This window comes from Pagrus pagrus (assembly GCF_965226575.1).
Source record: "Pagrus pagrus genome assembly, chromosome: 19".
Taxonomy (NCBI): domain Eukaryota; kingdom Metazoa; phylum Chordata; class Actinopteri; order Spariformes; family Sparidae; genus Pagrus; species Pagrus pagrus.
In genome coordinates this window covers 25160162-25182405 of record NC_140203.1, presented here as the reverse complement: position 1 = coordinate 25182405, position 22244 = coordinate 25160162, and the positions used below count along the sequence as shown (strand labels likewise).

The 22244-nt window shown below is 41.4% G+C and overlaps 1 protein-coding gene across 1 annotated transcript in view; it reads left to right on the top strand.

The window, feature by feature from the left end:
* The window catches only part of LOC311274895 (LIM/homeobox protein LMX-1.2-like), a 54905-nt gene extending 33345 nt beyond the window's left edge, over window positions 1-21560 (top strand). Inside the window, exons 3-8 of the mRNA XM_084382892.1 lie at window positions 11993-12225; window positions 12434-12609; window positions 13581-13658; window positions 17396-17462; window positions 18662-18829; window positions 20477-21560. Of these exons, the coding sequence (XP_084239018.1) occupies window positions 11993-12225; window positions 12434-12609; window positions 13581-13658; window positions 17396-17462; window positions 18662-18829; window positions 20477-20634 (880 nt within the window). The 3' untranslated portion in view covers window positions 20635-21560. The remainder of the gene's footprint in view (window positions 1-11992; window positions 12226-12433; window positions 12610-13580; window positions 13659-17395; window positions 17463-18661; window positions 18830-20476) is intronic.
* Window positions 21561-22244: the final 684 nt, after the last annotated feature.

Here is a 22244-nt window from a genome sequence, read left to right as displayed (position 1 = left end):
AGGTCTCATGCTGAGTTAAATGTCATGTTACCGGTCTTGTATATTAAGGAGAGCCTCGCAGGTCTGTTGAATGTTGTAAACTTTGGCTATTGATTAGTTTCTTTTCAAAATGTCCTGACTCAGTTCTTACTAATTACACACTGATATCAAACTCAACCTTGAAGCTAAGGCACCAGGGGTAGAGCCAGCCTGATAATCCAACTGACATTGTGTTCATGATGTTGGGTTTTCCTTAGTGGTGAGTGATGCATTCAACCCATCTTCTTGTTCTCAGCTGACACAGAAGCCTTGGTCATTTTTGCTGAGAGGGGATAATATTTGTCACATCAATCCAAGAAATGTGCTGCTTTAAAGCTGGGCTAGGTAAGATAGAAGAAACCAGCATTCAGCTGCCCACCTCCAGTCATCATTCCTGAGCAACACACTGAAAACACGCTGGCTGACTGAAACCAACACCAACTGCCTCACTGGCCAGCAGGGAGATGTGTGAGAGGCTGCTTCGCTATGTTCAACGAGCTCTCTTATCTTTTTTAGTCTAATAAACACATAACTTCCTGCTTCCTGTCAGATCGGCCAGGATTTTATAACACACATTTTAAATCTTGGTCATTTTTAACTGCAGCTATTTAATAGGTTAATTAAATCATTGATTTTAGTTGTCAGACACCCTGTTCTGAACCCATCTTACCTCTCCATCTGGATGCCAGAGCTGCGTCTCTCTCAGCAAACAGATCATCGAGTTGGAGCAAAGAATATCCAGGCTACATAAAATCCGGGGAGCTGAGAGGCACTTGGACACTATCCTTTTTGGCCCTGCACAAGCCACGGCCAACAGCACTGAGGAGTTGGAGACACCGCTCCCTACCCTGGCATTTTCCCTGCTGCCCTCACTCTGACTGCTGTAGCTGCTGCTGCGGGTCCAGCCTCTGCCTCCTCTTCAGCCGCTGCTGCTGCCACGCCAGCCGCTTCTTCTGGTCCTGCTCCGGATGCCACCCCTGAGGACCCCTGGCTCCGGCTCGGGGCCAATCCCAAAGCCCTAGCCAGCTCCCCTCCATGTCATCTGGAGCCCTGATTTGTCTTTGGCGTCAGCGACCGCTAAAGCACCCCTTCTCCTTTTGGTCTCTTTTCGTACCCCTGCAAACATGAAATCCACTTGGGGAATGGATATGACTTACTGGATCGACATGATTTTTCTGTGCTGGAAAATTCCACTGGCAACTGGCGGCCTCATCCACCTCCCACGAGATTATGTGAGCCCAGTGGATCTTTGTCGTCCCTGGCTTCCCCACCGAACCTATCGAAGCGTTTTCCCGGCCCACACCTCGCTGCTCAAAGCTGACCTTCAGTCCAGCTCTGAGGGCCCCGCCGGTGCCTGTTATCCCTCATCTGCTCCATCCTCTGCAGCTAGATCAGCAGTGACCTAAGTCTTTTACTTAGACTGCTCTGTAATGATGACTGTTTTTGTGTTGATATCAATATTACATGAATTCGGACGTAACTGCAATTTCAGCGAAAGAGTGGAGGGTAATATACAGGCAAGCAGAGAAGAGTAGGAAGCAGCTACATTCCGTGCGCAAAGATCCCACCATAGAAAGAAAGCTGCAGCATGTTGGAGCTGTGTCGAGCAGCAGTGTGAATGGGCCATATGGAAGCGCTAGAGGCCGAGCAGCAAATATTCTGGGCAGATGTTTTGCAGAACTTTGATGATGAACAGTTTAAACAGCATTTTTGCATATCCCGGTGTAGGTTTGAGTGATCCAACTGATTTATTACACGTTGTTGACACGCACACTTGCTCGCTGTGGCTCACCCGTCAAACACTGACCGTGATCCAGACCTTAATCACCCATGGTTTAAGGTTCAAGGTGATTTATTTGTCATTATACAACACAGGCTTGCATTACAAGATGAGGGTTTGTATCTCCTTTATGCTACACAAACATAGAACATACATACAGTTATTTATATACATATATACATAAAAAAAATGTTGAATTTGCATCTGATGAATGTAAACAGCAGCAACAAAATGGTGATGATAATATGGTCAGCATCTTTATATTAAAAGTTAGACATCAGGTAAACACCGACTGTGTGAGCACCAAGCATCATTGATATAAACACAGAGTCCATCTCTCTTCATCCAGCTGTTGTCCTGCATTCTGTTGGCCCGTCAAGCACAGCTTGATCCAAAATAATACATTTTCCTGTGACCAGACAATATCAAGGAGTGGCCTTATGTCCAAGCTGAAAACCATGACGCTTAGCCTGATTCTCTTCCTCTCTGGGGCGGTCCGGCTGGTCAGGATGAATGGTTGAAAGAACCTATGGGCAGTGACTGTCTCAAAGTCCGCTGCTCTTAATCCAAAACCTGCTCTTTCTTCTCCAATGCTGATGAATGTATTTCTGCAATAGGCAGTACTTTCTGCATTAAAGCCCAAAACCAATTGTCAAGAAACAAAAATGTATCAAAATTTGAGCTACTGGCTGCTGCATCTAAATGTGCCGCCGCTGCCAATTAACCATTGGACATCACTAAAGCACTATTGACTGAAGAGGAGCAGCCAGGTTCCAACATCTGGTGAAGGCAGAGTGGAGGAAGTTGTAGCAGCACATTAGTTCCCATAGCTTTGTAATCACATGTTCAACTATCACATATTGCAGGAATTTAAGGATTTAACATATTTTATTTGGGTTTCCACATACATTTGGCTGTAAGTATAACAATATTGTCTTTATTTTGCCTTTAAGGATAAAGTCTGCCTCACCTTCACTTCATCATACTTCATCACTTCATCTTCTTTTTTTCCCTGACACCACCTCCTCGAATAGACTCCATCGGGGTAAAGTGAACCTCCAGAAGGTGAATAAATGAGTGCATCTGAATGGTTGCTGAGATCATTTCCCTGCTAATAAACATGTTGAAGTGAGTCCCCAGAGAATCCTGAGGCCTTACTCTGACTTCTTGAGCTTTGGCTGAGCAAACAGCACATCCCCACTCTCTGAATCCTGCTTTTATTTCCCCATGCCTCCTTCACAATCATCTTTTGATTACTCCTACTAATTAAAACTCCAACAAGCTGCCACCCGAAGCCACCACCCACCCACCCAGCCTCCTCCTTTGGGTCACCCAGCTCCCTGAGGAGCGAGAACAAACAAGAGAACAGTGAAGGAACACACACAGTCTGTTTTTACTGCTTCATCCTTTCTCCACTCCTCTTATCCTCTTTAATCCTGGAACTCTTTATGCTTGTTAAGCCGCTGGAGCAGAGTGGAAGCATAGGGCGCAGGGCCAGGAGGTCAAGGAAGCTCCTCTAAAGAGGTGGCCCCTAGCAGTGGTGGTCCTGGTCCCCACTGAAATGAACCGCTGAGGACTCTTCATGAATCCTCTGTTGGAACAAACGTTCACTCAAAATGAAAGCTGCACCAAACAAAATTTTAAAATAAACAAGACTAAAAGTCTAAAGCATCTCTTGCTGCTCCTTTAAGCTGCAGTAGACCCCACATGTGAGAGAGAATGCTAATTTAGCTCTTTTAAAGCCTTAGCGGGAGGGAGCTAGTTTGTCCTGAGGAAAGTCCATGTGGCCGTTAAAATCAAAGTATTGATCCTCTTGGGGGAAAAAAGGGCTCAGTAAATTTCATGAACATCTGCCTTTTGGATTATGAGATATTTAATGTTAATAACTGACATTTGGCCCAAGGGTTGTGCAGGGTTTAAACTCACTGAGTGTCCAAAAGCAAAAGTGAATGAACGAAATATACAACCCCAATTTATAAAAGAGGTTCGGAGGCTGTGTGAAACAAATAAAACATCATTTTAGACATACTCAACTGAAAACAGTACAAAGACAATATATATTTCATGTTTTACCTCATCAACTTCATTGATTTTTGTAAATAGATGCTTAATCTGAATTTGAAAGTTGTGGGATGCTCTAAAGACACCTGTGTGGAACATTACACAGGTGAACAGGTTCATTGGTAACAGGTGATAGTATCATGATTGGGTATGAAGGGGGCATCCTTGAATGGCTCAGTTGCTCACAGGTGAGGGTGGGGTGGAACACATGATTGTATAAAGGAACACTTCTTAAAAACTGCTGTCAGTAAACACAGTTTTTCTGCAAATGATTGCATTCTGTATTTATGTCCATTTTAAACAGCATCCAAACTTTTTTGGGAATCGGAGTTGTAAGTAATTTGTGAAGTGAACAAACAACGCTTTTGTGTTTCTGGTCAGGAGAGTCTCACTAGACCTTGTGAACTGTGCATTCACCGGTTTTCACGTAGTTGAAAAAAAAAAAGGATGTGTTGTCCCAGTCTGTCATACAACACAGTATGGAGTTTAAATGTGTTACTGAAAACAAAAAATAAATGAACTTTATGTAAATGTTAACATACTGTTCACCATATCAGTGTGATACACACAGGTTTTAACACTGATGGAGCCAATCGAATGATCAAATCTAATTCATGTGCATGTGATCCACACCCACAGCCGCACCAGTGGATTTTGGTGATATCATCTTCACTATAATTTTACATTCATTCATTTTTACTGTAAGTTACAGTTAAGTTTCATACAATAATAAAATAGCCAACACAATTAGATTTCACATTAGGATTATATACTATTATTTCTAGCTGAAGCACACACATTTGGTCAGTTTTGTTTTGCCAGCCCTTGAAGCGGCTATAATCAATATATTTATACCAATGAATGTGAGAAATGAATGTGGCATTGTGAAAGGGATCTCTCAAATGCTTCAGACAACAACGCCGATGTTTGTGGGGAGGGCACTTTGTTTGTTAAAACTGCAGTTCATTTCTTCTCTATTTTTTGTTGAGCTACTTTTTTATAGTACAGTTACTGTGACTGTGACTGTCTAGAAGTGTCTGTCTGGTGTTATGTGTAGGTGTTTGTAGTTTTGTCGACCCCTCTGGTCTTAAACTGGTTTGTCCTGCCAGTATGTACTGAAGGTTGGCGTCATGTCACTCAGGTGAGTTGGTGGTTAATCAGGTCTGTTCTGGTGTTATTTTGAGTTTGCTGTAGTTTGAGTTGAGTTTAGTTCAGTACTGATCTGTTTTGATGAACTCTTTAAGGCCCAATCTAGTTCATCACGTGCTTTTCTCTACATGTTGGTTATATAAAAATCCACTGTTACAATCTGAAACCTGTGTCTTCTTGCTCATTGCCAAACAGTGCATTAAATCTCTTCAGGGTCTGACTAAACACTTGTATCAGCAAGCCTCACAGAGAAAAGACAGGTTTAGAATAACATTACAAAACTGTACTTGTATGAGACCCAATCCCTGTGAGATTCGATGCAATCTGTGTGCTGCTTTAAACCTGTAGGCTTATAAAACCTACACTGCAGTTCCAGCGCTCACAAAGAACAGCTGTGGTGTATCGATTTAAATGAATTGCAATGGATTTCAGGTTTTCATGGTGGAAAAACATTTAGACCACACTCATTTCTAAAAACCACTCCTGCATTTCTAATCCATTTCCCCACTGTATGAATTGTAACAGCTTCATTTGGAACGACAGAAGGCAGTTTTAGAAGGAATTGCTGTGTGAATGCTGGATGTTGAAAAGTTGGCGCTGAACTGCATCGCTGAGTTTAAAAGTTGAATAATTCCAGTACTATTGCTGAGGGAGCATTAATAGTTGTAAAAGTGGGAAAGGGATAAAGGATGAAGTGTAAGCTGGGGATTAAACTACATTGCTTGACTAATGTCTGGGAGCTACGCTGCATAGCTGGCTTTATTTTCCAGCAGAAAGGAGCTGAATCAGTATAAATAGCTGAAAAGTGGGAAAGATTAGTTTACCAATTACTATTAATGGGACTGCAAAGTTTAATAAACCTCATAATATATTAAAGATTCTGAACATTATCTCAAATCTCAACAGCACGTCAGACCCGTATGTCAGTAGAGTTTACTGGTAAATCAAACTTTTCTTTTGGATGCGAAACTTCGAAACATGACATGAAAGCTTCAAACATGACACAGGAGAAGTGTATATTCACTGGGACGGCTGAGAAAGGCAAAACATAGTTCATACCAGCCAGTGCTGTAATATTGTTGAACTTAATGATGACACCAGCTGGTAAGAGTTTAAGCTTTTTGTTAAGCTGCGGGGATGTTTGGTCATCATGTGGGGAGTCCTCTTAAATAAAGCTGAATCACTTCCAACCTGGACTGATGATTTCTTCACAGGCCTGCTCTTGTGCTACATCTGGTCTTCAGGGTGAGCACCAGTACTGTGAGTGTGATCGTGGTGCATTTGTGGCTCTGCAGCTCTTTTATTCCTCAGTTGTAGATGTTTTGTGTTATTTTGTCATCAGTGTGAAAATTCATACTGGTTCTTAGTTTTCTTTTTATATTAATGTGTTCCTCATTCTGTCCTCTGACATTCTCTGCATGTTGGCCAGAGAACAGAGCAGATGGATGATTTATGTAATTTCAACTATATATCACACATACTGTTGCAGCTTGACAGTATTCTGTAATTTTCCTCATAGATTATTAGAACCATTTGAGCGTTCTGTAGGTCCATGTGTCAGCCACATGCTGTTCACTTCTCCTGCGGCAAAACATTTGCATCATAAGAAAAAACACGAGTTACCATTTAAGAGCAGTTGTTGGCTTCCAGATGATTTCAGGAGAAAATGAAACTGAGTAAATGCTCTTTATTTGCTTAAAAGTATTTGTATTTCTGATTGCTTGCTCACCTGTAGACAGCTCTGATATGTTTGTATGTTGAATGATAATAATAAACCCAAACAGCTTCACACTCAAACCATACAGTCAATGACATGTACAATGACGTAACTGTCTGTCCTCTCTTGTCTCCACTTTCATTGTGCAAATGTCAGCTTCAGAGAGACAGAGGTTGAAAAAGAGGAACTGAGAGAAATGGAGGGAGGTAGGCAGCAGGGAGAAAGAGCTGTTGAATAGAGGAGGGCAGTCACACTCAGAGAGGAGGAGGAGGAGGAGGAGGAGGAGTGCAGCTGTCCAAACACTGAGCCTTTTTGTACCTGCCCTACAGCTACCTCCTTCCTCCACCCATCCCTCTGTCCTGGCCTCCTTTAACCCTGTTCCCAGCTTCAGCACTCAGTCTGCCTCTCCTCTGTTGCTTGCTGTAGTTTTTATTGTAAATGTGAAGTTGATTGTTTACATTGATTATTGATATTTACTGAAAAAAGTTCAGACATGGAGACTACACTTTTGCATGCTCAGTCTGTGGTTTCTTTCTCATACCATCCTTTCATTTACTCCTTTAGCACATGCTCACTCACTGCCTGTCATTATCTGAGGCGCTCAATTGATATCAGCTGCTTACATCAGCTGGTCACATCTATCCAATAGCACAGCGACACACTGTCACTGTTTTTTTTTAAATACTATTGTCTCTTGCCTTTAGTTCAGTCATACTGCCATTTTGCGTGCACCCTCCAGCTCCCCATCAACACCCATCTGTCTCAGAAGAGTCTTCCACCACCACCAGTGTCTGGACTCCATGGGGGGATTCTGCTTGCTGCTGCTCAGGGCAGCCGCCCTTCGGTCACATTCATTCACTCGTCTCTCCTGATTGAAATGATGGCGTCCTGTCAATGACGGCATTTTTTTTTGAGAGTGCACATGCAATAAATATATATGTAATTTATTCAATACAGCCTTTGGATTACAGTTGTAAACTTCAGCCAATGTAGTGCCCTCCAGGATGTCAGCATCAGAGTCCAGGCTACATGTCCTTGTTGCACAATCCTTAGAAGGAAGGAAATTTGGTACAGACAATAAATGTGTTTTCATCTTCCATCCATGCTCATCAAAGAAAAGGACTGTGAACACAGAATCTGAAAACAACACAAAGGTTTTTACGCTTGGCTGTAGTGGAAAAGTTGTGTGATCCATTATCATGATGTTCATATGTCTTATTGTTCACTGGAGTGGAAGCTATAGTGACTATAGTTTCTTGTACTGTCACAGGCTGGACACACTGGATGCCTGTGTGCTGCGTGGCGGCTGCGTAACCGGGCTGCTGCTGCTCACTCGCGTTTTAAAGAATGTTATGAAAACTAACTTGCACCAAGAAACTAACTTACAAATAAGAACACTTTGCTCTCCATCAGCACAGTCTGCAGTTTAAAACTAGCTCCTGAGTCAGTGCAGTGTGACAAAATGTGAACCCTGGACATAGTATGTAGCACACTAAAAACTAAGGCTAGGTAAGAGTCATGAAGAGGAAAACTGTTATTATGATCTGCATCAATTGTAAAATCAATGTGTAATACATTAGATGGACTGATTAGCTGGACAGCAAGAATAGCCTGCAAACAAATGAAGATAACTGCATCCTATTTGCTGTGTTTTATAATAAGACAGGCTAACAAAGCTGCTTGCTAAAGTAGTACCTAATGTCTTCACCTTTTTCCTCCTATCTTTGTTTGGGCTGACTCAAACACTTTTTAAAATATGTGGCTAGCTACTACTCTCTTCTATTAATCCTTTCACACCTACCACATCGCGCTTTTGTGTGCAATGTGAATGTAAGTTGTCAGGATTTACTCCCAGCTGTCAGTTGACCCTGCAGTAGTTGTGGGTATTTATCGCCTTCAGCTCGGCTGTGATGTGAATACATCACCTGGGTGAACAAACTACTTTACTCCCCTGTTCAGGTGCAATGCTGTGACTTAGTTAGGACCGTTGGTTTGTCACTATCTTTTCATCCATCTATGTCTAGCAGCTTGAACATCATTCAGTCTGTGGTGAGTTTGAAAGAGAGACTGAAGTTAAAGATATGAAAAACTATGTGTCGTACTTAGAGTGTTATTGTTTAAAGCAAGTTTAATGTCCTCTGGATGTATTTTGATGAGGTACAGTATATGATCTGCTGCTTTCGACTGTCCCGTTTTCCTGGCATGTCCGTGATGACGAATAGGACACACAAGGGGAAGGGGGTGGGTGGTTGTTGAGTTGTGGATGTGATGCATATGGATGATTGTTACATGTGCAGTCAGTGTTGTTGCGCATTTTATGTTATTAATATTGTTGACTCTGTAGCCTAGGCTGTGTCCTTTGGATGTATCATAATGCAATTTTCTCAGCAGCCTCAGTATCTCTGATACAGATCCCCAATTACATTGCCTAAAATCACACATGCTGATGTTTGCTGTATGCTTTTTTTATATTAGCACTTATGTCCTCAAAGTTACACCCTTGCGCTCTGGGTGGTGAAAACGCTCCTGTCCCTTCTTTTTGTTGGTGGCTTTATGCACGATATCTACAAAGTACAAAATAAATTGGTATGGACAAAATAATGTTATGTGTGCTGTGAATTGGAGGCAATAGAGGAAAGTATGTAGGTCATCTGAGACACTACATTTTCAACCATGCTTGAGGTATGGACTGACTGCCCTGATAACTTATCCTTACCAGCACAACCTATCTGCTCTCACCTCCTCTGTGTCTGGCAGTTGATATTTCAATTATCAAATTTGCCGTCGATATGAGCCTTCAAGCCCCTTGAAGGCTCATATCGAGTCTTAGAGATGTAACCTCTGGGAGGACACATCTGAACTGTCTAATGTGACTTCACTCCAACAAATATTGGTAGGGACATGTCCAATGTTGAATCAGTACCGAAGAGATCTGATGGCAGTGCATGAAAAGCTCACCCTAAATGTTTTAGTTATTACCATAAAAATCTTAACTGTTTTAGGTTGATATTGTAGCAAAAGAAAAGAAATGCATTTTAAAAGTGAATATTTTGCATAACATTCATTCAGTAGATATATTCTGCGCAGGACATTTAACCATTATGACCATTATATTCAGTGTAAACACTGACTTGTATGCTGATGAAACATGAAATGCTCTCCGGGCTCTATTACATTTCCCATATAAGTATTAACTGATGTTTGTTGTGAAGAGTTGGTGATGTCAGTCAGTTGGTTGGTCTGTTGGCTCAGTCAAGAGAAAATATAGCCTTGAAACATGAAAGGAGTCCCCAGGTCCCCAGAGGATGAATCCTAAAGATCATGTGACAGTGCTTTGTCTATAAAGGCCATATTGTCATCTACACATACTGTACAGAATGTGTCAGACAGTCGGCTGCTGACTGCATAATTGTTTACAAGTGACAAAACCTTTAGTCAATTACATACATATACATACACACATATTTAATAACAGGTTATTTTCCTGGCTTTTTCCAAAATCGTTCAGATCCTATCAAGTCATATAAATTCACCAACGTCCAATCCAGAAAGGAGGTACGGAAAAGAAAGGATCTGTTCTCTTCAGGATCTGTCCCCCCTCACACACACACACACACACACACACACACACAAACACAAACACACACAAACACAAACACACCATTTCAACATTTCTAAGCAGACCCTCCACACAACTCACTCTCTTTCGCCTTTTGTCTCCTGTCTATCTTTTCTCTCTTTTTGGCTTGTCTGTCTCTCTCTTGCCGCTCTTTCTCTGGGAAGCGTTCTCTCTTCCCTCTATATTGTCAGGAGGAAGAATGTGTCTATAGAGATCTGTGCTGGCTGTGGCTGTGGCTTCGTCTTGAGGCCCAGTCTTGGCTCCGAACTTCTGCCTCGTTGTCCATCGGCCTCAGGTCATCGTACTTAAACTATAAACCTAATCCACACTCAGCACCTGCTGTGAGTCCAGACCACAGAACATCACTCTGAGTGCAGATGATAAAATGGAGGCCTATAGGTGCTCACTTTTTCTGAGAGAGCTAACAGAATTGCACTACAGCGCTGGTCACCTTCTGGGGGTACATCTCAATGCAACACCCAGAATATCTTTGAGAGGAGACTGTCCAAAGGTGTACACTGTTACAGTTCATTGAGTCTAACCTAATGGCATTGGCCATTTGTGTTTTCCACTTCAGGGCCACCGCAGATGAAGTTACAGCATAAACATACAAGTACGGTAATGACACCATGTACAGTGTGTACAGAATGCTCTGCTTGCTTTTTCTTTATTCCTCAACCACTCAGACGACGTATGGGTTCCCGCCCATTCATTCTCCCAACTTGTTGTGCTGTCATCAGCTCTTTTCTTTGTCTTTTCTGATGAGAGTGTAAAAATAAAAAAGGTGTAATAACAACAGTTATAACAGTCCACCAATGACAGATAGAGCAAGAAGCGTTTATACAGATACAATATCGAAGTCAGCTTAAGTCTTGCTAGAAAAGCAGTGGGATCCATGATAATAATGTGCAAAAGTGGCATTTCAACTTCCAGTTCAAAATATGGACATGGCGTCTGTCCAATCACTAACAATGCTTGTTGATAGCAGGATTGGATCTGTTGGATCTGTCTCTGACAGTGGAGAGATATTCTGCCAATTTATAATCTTGTTTTATGACTAGATAACATTCTACTCTACTTTTAGTTATTTCTGTCCAATGTTCAACATACAGTAGGTGTTTCAGATTGCCCAGTAATATGGTTTACTCTGATTGGTGGTTAGAAAGCAGTGCTGTTGTGAGACTGCTCAGAGACTGTCTGAGAGAGGGCACTTCTCTTTTTCTCTCTTCCTTTTCTTTTTGAGCTTAATCAGCTGAGGGCATTCACTCATTCACTTAAACCAATCAGATCACGTCCTCTGTGAGCCAATCATATCGTTTCAGTCAAATGTAAACCATTCCTTTCTCTACTGCTGTCAGCTGTCATTTCACTGTCAGATCGACGCAGTCCTCCTCGTTTTCCATCACATCCAGAATCTATGAGACCACTGAGCTCACCAGAGGTCCCGCCCCATATGTTTAACCACAGGTCTTCACCACCAGTTCATGGCAATACTGCAAAAGACTCCGTTTCTTCAACTTTCTTTTTGTGCACTGTGTCAAATAAATTAATTACTCTGAGCCTTTTTCAATGAAGTCCCCTCTGTGGTTATCGACTTTCCCCCAACATTCTAATTGTTAACATTCCCCTCTCTCTTGTGTGTCTTCAGGTTGTTTGCCACCAAGTGCAGCGGCTGTCTGGAGACGATAGCACCCACAGAGTTTGTAATGCGAGCTCTGGAGAGTGTTTACCACCTCAGCTGCTTCTGCTGCTGCATCTGTGAGCGCCAGCTGTGCAAGGGAGACGAGTTTGTTCTGAAAGAAGGTCAGCTGCTGTGTAAGAGCGACTATGAGCGGGAGAACGACCTGCTCAGCACCGTCAGTCTCGACAACTCGGACTCAGGTAACACTGGGGCTTTATATAGCATGCTGTTATAAACCCATAATGTACACAAGTACATAATGTACTAAACTTTAGGCAAAATGTTGGTTCTCCTAAGCATTGGTCCAGTTCAATTTTACTTTTCATGTTATGCAGAAAAGGAGAATTTACATGCAGTTAAACACAAAACTGCAGACAAGTCTGTGACAAAATAATAATGTGGTGACAGATAAGAGTGAGGATGAGGATCTGGATGTGAAGTCAGCGAAGGGCCCTGCAGCAGTGAAAGGCAGCGATGACAGCAAAGACCCTCGGCGGCCCAAACGGCCCCGCACAATCCTCACCACCCAGCAGAGGAGAGCCTTCAAGGCCTCATTCGAGGTCTCCTCAAAACCCTGCAGAAAGGTGAGCCGACTGGACTGAGTACAGTGAGATATCTGTCTGACATTAAACACTTGTCAAACTGTAGAATGGCATTCTAAAGCTTTCTTTGGTGGCCAAAGTGCAACTATAACACTTTTTTCTACTCTCTTCTGTTAAATCAGGAAATCAGACTGAGATCAATACTGCTCAGTCAAAGTATTACAAGATTAGAAAGATGCCTCTTTCAGATGATTCAATGACGTTGTAACTGGTATAAAAACTTCAAAAACATCAGATTTGGAGATACATGGTTTTGATTGGACTGTGCCAAGCTGTACTACTCCCCGACACCTGTAAACACATTTTAATTTTGTATTTTATTTATATATGTTTGATAAGCGAGTATTTGTAATTTGTAACAAGAACCTGTGATGTATTTGTGCCCATCTCTGGTTGTCTGTTAATACATTCTTAATGGGTTAAATTCTTAATAAGGATGAACTGATTAATCATTAATCATTACCATCCCTAGTTCCAGCACAAAATAAGTAAACAGGGGATAGCTTAGAGCTCTGCATATTGCAGGTAAACTGAATTTTGTGACAAATAACATTTAACAGTTGTCTAGATATCAATCTTTAAATTACACCTGGAGGGTTTTGTTAGCTTATTGTCCCTTTGCGGGCGGAAAATGATTTCAGTGCAATTAAAATAAATGAGTTCAGTGTTCCTGTAAGGTGGGAGGTGTTTCCAGAGAGGTAATGGTGTCATCTCGGAGAGGATATTGCAGCTTATTGAAACAAGGGATTAATGCCATAAACTCTTCCCAAGCCAATTATGCATCGTTTACTGTTTCTTCTGTTTATCAGTGACACATTCTGTACATCTATGAAAGCTCTATAAATATCTGGCTGTGCTGAGATGGACTCACTGATCATCATCATCGACATATGCATGCTCAATACTGACACACACATGATGGCTGATGAGTGTGACTGTGCTGTGACTTGCAGGTGAGAGAGACCCTGGCTGCAGAGACAGGACTCAGTGTACGTGTGGTCCAGGTCTGGTTCCAGAACCAGAGAGCAAAGGTCAGTAAAGCAGTACACAGTAGCCTGAAATATCAACTCAACTCGACTATGGTGTCTGGACAGGCAGAGGATACTGTTTAGAGATTTTGAATGGAAAACCAACCCAAAGTTTTAAAAGTTAAAGCTAGGGTTGGTAAGTTATTCTAGAATTTTAGATACATTTTTAGAAAATCTCTTAACATCCTGACAGCAATCGATAATTCAAATGCTCCTGCAAATAAAATGAAAAAATCCTGTGACTGTGGCTATCACAGGCCTCTACTAAGACCATCCAATTGACTCATTTGGCCATTATGAATAGATTAGATGACTATTTGTCTGTCAACCTAGGCCTGCCTGCACCCTGCCCTTTGCACTCATTGCAAATGCCTGAAATCTTCTACAGGGTTCAGCAGATGTGTACAAACAATAGCCACGTTTGTTGTTTACATTCATAATGATAATGTCAGGTGTTTTCTTACATGTGAGTGAAATACTAACCATACTAAGGATGTAACCATATACCGAATTTCGCAATATCGCAGTTAAAAAGTTGTTACACTGTCGTGGGACTGTGATGATGTCTACCAACATATCAGGTGGTTATTCTGCTTCTACAGCTCACGGATCTAACGAGGCAAAACAGTATAAATGCATTCTGCCATCTCTCCTTGTCATAGTATTGCTATGTTTGAACAGCAGAGTGGGCATTCATACTGCTCAAGAAGACACCTCCCATAATTATGGGTCCAACTTGAGTTCTCATAAGACCTGCCCTACCTCTGATTGGTTGGCGGTTGTTGGTTGCATTCTCTATGCTTCAATCGAACTGTTAGCTGATACAGTCGCTCTGGTATGTCTCTGTGCTAATAAGGAGAAGTGGACATGCCCGCTGGGCTGCCCTGCCACTGCTGCGCCCCCCAGCTTGTCTGCTTCACCTAACCAGCCCAGAGACACTGCAGCTGCGACAGCCAAAGTGTTGTTGTCTTACCGGTGGGGAAACTATGGCTCCGAGCCTGTTTTATTAATTGCGTCACTGGCTGTTTTTTTATTTTTTTACGAACCAACTGTGAGAAAAACACAATGTCAACCCATTAACACCAGACAACTACTGAACACACAGTTAGGAAATATAGCATTGGAGGTCAGTCTAACAGAGATCTGCATGACTCTGGTTGTCTTCTGGACAACAAGAGGGTGGAAGAACTGTGGGACCCGCGGCTGAGTGCCTTTTCTAGGTTGTCCTCCTTTGTCACACCCCCCTGGGTTGGGAAGCCCTGGTTGTCCTACTGTACGACCAGAGGGAGGGAGGGATTGCTACTGGCTGTTGTATTGTTTTGCTATTGTACAAAGTCCAATCATTCATTGCCAAAGATAATTCATGGGTACTTTTTACCCATGCAGGTCATGGCCGGCTACTTTTATTTTACTATAGCAGGAAAGCAGAAGTACCTCAGGTAAAAAGTAAAAACAAGATGTATACGAATAATAAATGCACGTTCATGTGTATCAGAGGAGTGGGGAGTGGCCCCACCCCATCCCCAGTGAAATGACACCCTTGGTGGCTGCCAGTCTTACTGTGCCTCTGCTCTTCACTCATGAGTGAAGATTACGGCAGTCTTACAGTCTTACTGCCACAATTTCAGCTGTTCTGTTGTTTTGATCCAAAAACAAATCCATATTGGCATCAATAAAGACTGGCTTACAGACTCAAGGATGAGACAGGTGACTGTCAAGTTTCAGCTCTGGTGTAGTGCAAGTGTTCTTAGCCACATGTAATGTAAACTGTACATTTCAGCCACATTCTTTAAAACATCTGAAAGTCAACTCTGCCTCTTCCTGCAACCTAAAGCTGTCCATCGAGAGTAACAGATGAGCCCACCCACGAAACGAAAATTAGCCAATGGATGCCTTCAGCTGTCTGTCTGTGACCCTACCCTCACACATTGTAGTGGTTAAGACTTTGTTTTGTCAAATCCAAAATCTTGATCTTCATAATGTGTAAGATGTTATAACGATGCATGCAGAATTGGTATCACGATCCAGATCCAGATCACATCTGAAAAATTGGGTCTTACTGTTGCCAAAGTGCTTAATTGTCTAAACCAGTTCTTCATCAGTTAAGCCTCAATGGATCAATCATTTATAATCTACTGTTCGGTGTCACTTGAGAGAATATAGTAGTATAACATTGCATTGTAACTCATTGTTGAAATGTTGATGTTGTACTGGTCAATGTTTTACCATTTATTCTTTTTTTTTTAAAAGTCAATCAAAGTCAGTGGAATTTCTTTTTGGTACAGCCCAGAAATGCTCAGTTCTGTTCCATTTTATAGTCTTTCCCCATCTTATCTCTGCTGAAAATGTGTCATCATGGCAGAATGTGGTACTGGGGACACCTGTTTTAGAGGGAACTAACACTGACGTTGTTTTGAGTAATTTGGCAGGTGTCTGTCTGTCTGTGGAGATTTTACAGGTGTGTAGTTTCGATCAATATTAAGGCAGAGTTTGAAGATGGGTGTGATCTGAATGAGGTGGTTGTGTGATTTTGCTGAAACAGATGAACTGTACCATGTTCATGTACATTCCTTTGATCAATACGGAGACAGGCTGACCTGTGGATAGGCATGTTAGACACAATCTGGAGAGGTTCACCTGTTTCACAAATCTGACCTCTCTTGTGTCATGACCCATTACACTATACACACTGATTCTTTGTTGCAGAGATGTTGAAGGTGTTGACGGTTTTTAAAGGATAAGTCTGTGATTATTTTTACAAGCCAAAGTATTGTTTTCCACATTATGAGTGTGTGAGTACTGATGTAATAGTGTAGTAATCACTACTGAGTACTCATGGGTCAGAACATCAACATGTTGACAGGCATTCTCAGCTGGTGTGATCTAGAGCTGGGCATTATATTGATATTATATCGTTGTCATACAGTATATAAAGACATAACACACTTGTGTTAGATTTGATATTTTGAATATATAACTTAGAGAACGCTGGCAAGTGAGCTCTCATGGAGCTTTTCCACTGGCACATTTGGCGAGCTGTGCCAGTTTGCATTTCTCTTGCTAGTTTTACAGTGCCGAGTTGAGCCACACTGAGCCATGCCCGGAATGGAGAAGGTCCAAAATGCACCTGCCCCGCCTCCAAGAGAGAACCACAACCCGTGTTGACCCGTCTCTCCCTCAAATGAGCCTGTTTTGCAAAACTCATGTCTGTGCTGGACACCTAAGAGAAATGAGTTTTTAGTTTAGTTTCTCTCCATTGTCCCTGTTCATACTTTCAGAGATCTCCTGTATTTTGCTGTTTCATCTGTTTGCTTTCAGCTGTTTCAGGAATCATGTTGAGTTCCTGCTGGAAAAAAAACATCTTTTCCTGATTGTGCTGAAGTAAAGCTTTTAGAAAACGAAATAACGGGGGAGTTTTATTGTGAAGAATTCATGGAAAATTAAACTTGTTTTCCACCGAATAAATTTTTTTTTAATAGTATATAAATATTAATAGGTACAGCCACTCCTCTGACCATTACACAAGCCAAGCGCATCATCAGTTAAACCACACCTTCAAGCAGGTAGCCCAGTTGTAATGGAAATGCAAATCCGTGCCGCACTGAGCTGATGCGCCGCGTCAAAACGGGTTGAGCCAGGCCGGCAGATACAATGGAAAAATGCCATCAGTCTGTCAATGACTCTTCAATAAATGCCTGTGAGCCACATACTAAGATTTTACTGTGTTTGTGTATTTGCAGATGAAAAAGTTAGCCCGCAGACAGCAGCAACAGCAGGAGCAACACAACAGCCAAAGGCTAGGCCAAGGTGAGGATTTATCATCTGTGTGTGTGTGTGTGTGTGTGTGTGTGTGTATGTGTGTGTGTGTATATACACTATGCTTATTAGCTTCTTTCTCTGATGTTACACAAAGAAAAGCACAGTTGACGTCCATCTGCAAGATGTAATCTGTCCATTATAACTGTAATGACAGTGATTACTGAGAGCTACGTAATTTATGAATTATTTGGAGAAACAGCTTGAAATATTAAATTTTTTTATGAGAACAATAAACAGAGTAGAGTCACTCAGCAAACATTCCCTGTTTTGTAGGCTTTAGAATGAGTCCCGGTCTCTGAAGCCGGTGTGTCATCTCTGCTGGTAAAAATGAATTTTCCGACAGCAAGGCTATAAAGTGTGGGCCACAGCGTTGAGTCTTGCTGCAGCACAGCTCCTCATAGCTCGCAGGCTTATTGCCACTGTGGTCTCACAGCGGATATGAGCCCGCAGTTTAGATAAGTGTCTCAGTGCTTTGGCAAGCACTGCCTCTATCTGTTCAGGGACTTCCAGCATGTCAATATTGGCATAGCAGCAGGGTTTATTATAGTGGAAGCTGCTGCTGTTAACCAAATGAGCAAAGCAAACCAGCAAATGGGGGTTGTTTGAAGTTGATGTTAGGATGAGATGAAGTCTCCTGGATGATGGGTGAGATATCCACAACATCAAACGATGCATTTACAGTGTATGAGTTTGAGAAGTCGTTTGTTGTAAAACATGGACGCAGTGTGTGTGTTCACATCTACATGGATGTTTGGTGCTCAGTGCTCCAGAGCTAGAGAATCCTATTTTTCCTTGCTATATATTCATACAACCATACAGGCAAGAGGGGCAAATGTATATCCATGTAAAAATTAACAGATACTAAATACACAAAATAAATACAAAAATGTTAAAGCAGTAAACACACACACAACCAGAAAATCCTGATTCATGACACTTACCAACTGTAATACAGTACTTACTCTTTACACCAATACCCAATGAAAGGTAGCACATTACTGTAACACATTACCAAGTAATGCATGACTATATAAAGCATTACTGAGAAACTGACCAACACTGTTGGATACAATGTTAGAATGAATACGGTTTACACAGAGTCTGTGATGATTAGTGAATATAAGGCAATCACTACCTCAGTCGGGAGTTGTTACCCTGTCCTCACTTGTTGCCACTGACTCTTCCAGAGGTGATATCAGGTTGTATGGAGGGCCTGCTCAGCTCCTACCCGGGGCCTCTACCTCCAAACCAGCAGGCGCAGCTGGTAACCATGGAGCACAACAGATACAGCACTGACCCCTTCCAGCAGGGCCTAACCCCTCCACAGATGCCTGGTGACCACATGAATCCCTACGGTGAGCATCACACTCTTTAATGACTATACCTGTGAATGAAGGTTTACCCTATGCTATTTCCTTTATGAATTCTCTATATTCTCCTTGTTTCCTCTCATATTAATGAGGACTGCTGAGTCTTGTCCATAGTGATCTCCAGCTGGAGACGAGTTAGGAATGAGACTCAAAAAATCTACTTTTCTTACAAAGAGCACCTTTAAGTTTCACCCAGTGCATGCTGGGATAGGATGCAGCCCTCCATCACAGTGGACTATTGCAGTGGTTTTATATGTTTTCCTATTTTCATTTCAGGCAGCTACTAGTTCCATTAATCTTACTATAGTATGGAATGGCCTGTTTCAGGATGTGAACCCTGTTGTTTAAAGATACTATCAAGTTGAATTATGGGGAATATAGGATATAGTGTAGTGTCAGGATATCAGCTTCTGTTGCTTGATTCTATCCTAAACTATGTAGAAGTGCAATACTAGACCACTGAAGTACCTCTTCATTGTGTTAAATCTCAATATACTTCACATATGGGCTCCAGAATATCAACAATGGGTTGAGACAAAATTGAAGATGCATTAACATTATTTGCTATAATTAATTTAACAAGTATAACTTTACAATAGTACCAGACAGAGATAACATAGAGACAAACAAACCAGCACATGTTAGAAAATGTAACCAGTTCAGTCTTGTGGTGCTCTCTGTTATTATGACACTGTCCTACTCTCACCATGTTGGCACCTATCAATGTAATCCTCACTCTCATTTCATTGGCAGTGGTGGGAATGAACCAATAAAGAATGGTGGCTGATTAAAAATGGATAACAGATCAAGACGTTATCATCAATCACCCCTACAATTAAATGTTTGGAAAACTCTGTTCCTGTACAACCACAGACACACACAGACACACACACACACACACACACACACACACACACACACACACACACACACACAACCACAGTATTCGATATTTAATTTGCAGGAATGCAGTTCTGATTGCTATCAACAATTTAGTTTTTTTTACATCTGAATTATTGTATTATTATCACCAGCTGCATCAGCGTTGGCTCAGTTTGATCGCATAGCAAGTTGGCCAAAAGTTTTGATGGGTTTTGATTTTATTAACATGGCTTAACAACACCTATGGTAGAACATTTGTTTAAGTTTAATCCACTTAACAGTTTTCTGGAAATAAGAAGATAGCCATGATTTCAGTTAAAATTCCAATTTGTAAGATTGTTAATTCTGAACTCGTCAAATACCAACTGGAGCTGCAATGATCAACTGATTAATCGATTAGTAGTGTATTAAATTTGTTGCCAACTGTTTTAGAAAATGGATAGTAAACCTCAGAGAATTGACACCAAATCTGCAGCTTCCAAGTCCTATGGAGTTTTCTGTTTAGGTTTTATGACATTTATTCTGTGGTTCAGTCTCACTGGCATCAACTCCATGGCCACTAATACAGTATGTCAGAGCTGTGTGTCAGCTTGTAGTGCAGCTCCCTTTAATGAACAAAGTTTTAAGTCATTTGGGTTGAAGTGGACCTCTTCAGAAAACGCTTCTGGGCATAGCTTCCCAGATCTCAGCAGTGAAGCTATTGAAACACCATAGTGTTTGACTTCCCCATGTTTTCTCTGCTCTTCCCAGGTACAGACTCCATCTTCCACGATATTGACAGTGACACCTCTCTGACAAGCCTAAGTGACTGCTTCATGGCCACTCCAGATGTAGGGTCCTTGCAGGCGCGGGCAGGAAACCCCATCGACCACCTGTACTCCATGCAGAGCTCCTACTTTGCCTCCTGAGACCCTGTCACCACAATCCCACCCACCACACCACCTCCCAGGCCATGAACAATGAGCACACAGCAGTGCAGAAACAAGACACACAGGCCACAGGATTTTCCTGCAAGACATGAATCAGTGAGGAGGAAAATGTGACTGCAGGATAAAAGCCATCAAATATACCTGACTGACCTCCACCAGCCAAAGGAAAGGGAAAACTTGAAATGGAAACTTCAAATGCCTCCACATTCCCCTGCTGTCTGCATGGCGGGATGAAGCAGTACATTCTGCTTTTCAACTGGGTTCATTTTGTTAAAGGGATAGCTGTCAACATTTGTACAGATATCATAATGAAAGTGTTTATTTGTGGTATGAAAAACTTGATTGACGAAAATTTAGTCCAAATTAAAATGTGTCAGAAACATAAACTACATGTTTCTCTGTACGTAATATAGTTCAATAGGTGCATTAATACTGTTATATGTTTTTTTCAATGGGACAATAAAGCAAATACAGTGTTGGTGATGTAATTTTACCCAACTACCAAGCTTTTCTGCTGTAAAGAGGGTGGTCTGTGAGCCAACTGATTGGTACCTGTTGCTGAATGTGTATATTGCTTTTTATATAATCACTGTTCCTCAGAAACATCCAGTTTTGCATGTTAGGATGGACAGCAATTTATTTATTTCAACCAACGTGCTGGTATACAATAAATATTAAATTTCTATTTAAAATGACAATATGATCCCATCGGAACATACAAAAAAGAAGCATCCTAATCACTGATTATTTGATTCTGCTTTTTATCATAGTATTTGTGCTTAAATGAGTGTGTAAATTAGTATTGTTTCGCTATTTATTTTTTCCATTGAGATCGTCAAGAGTGCATTTTGAATTTGCTAACTTATAAAAAGTGTTTGTACTTCAAATAAAAAACTTGCATCCTCTTGAGCTCTTCTTTTTTGTTGAATTATATGAGAGACAGTCAGCAAACACTGGCAGAAAGAATACTATATCTTGCAACATTGGCCAACTAGGGAAAAATATCAAAACTGACAAGCCACATACCCTGGCTGTACTTTGAGCTAACTGTCACTGTCAGTATACTAACATGCTCAAAGTGGCAATGCTAGGAATAATCTTTACCATGGTCACAAGCTTATTTTGGTGTGTGGCATACTAACATTTGTTAATTAGCATTAACCACAGTCATGAGGCTAATGGAAATATTATTTTTTTAATAAAGTATTAAAATAATTGAAGTTTTGATTTGATGATGGTGCTTCATAAAAAAGTCTGATGGTCGCCAATTTTATTGCAATATATCCTGAGGGGAATATTAACAGTATGTCTGTACCAAGTTCTGTGCAGATCCATTTACTGTAGTAGATGTTTAGATATTTAACTGGCTAGCTGGAACCCATGACCTAATGGTGTTGCTAGATGAAAAGTCAGTGGATCACCAAGGCTCTCCTCTAGGGACAATAAATATCCGTGTTAAATTTGATTTTGTGGCAGTCATCAAATAGCTGTTGAAACATTTTACTCAAACTCAGAAACCCCATGGTTCATGTTACATAAATAGTGAGATGACCAAAGACAGTTGGATTCATCCTTTGGGAACCATGAAT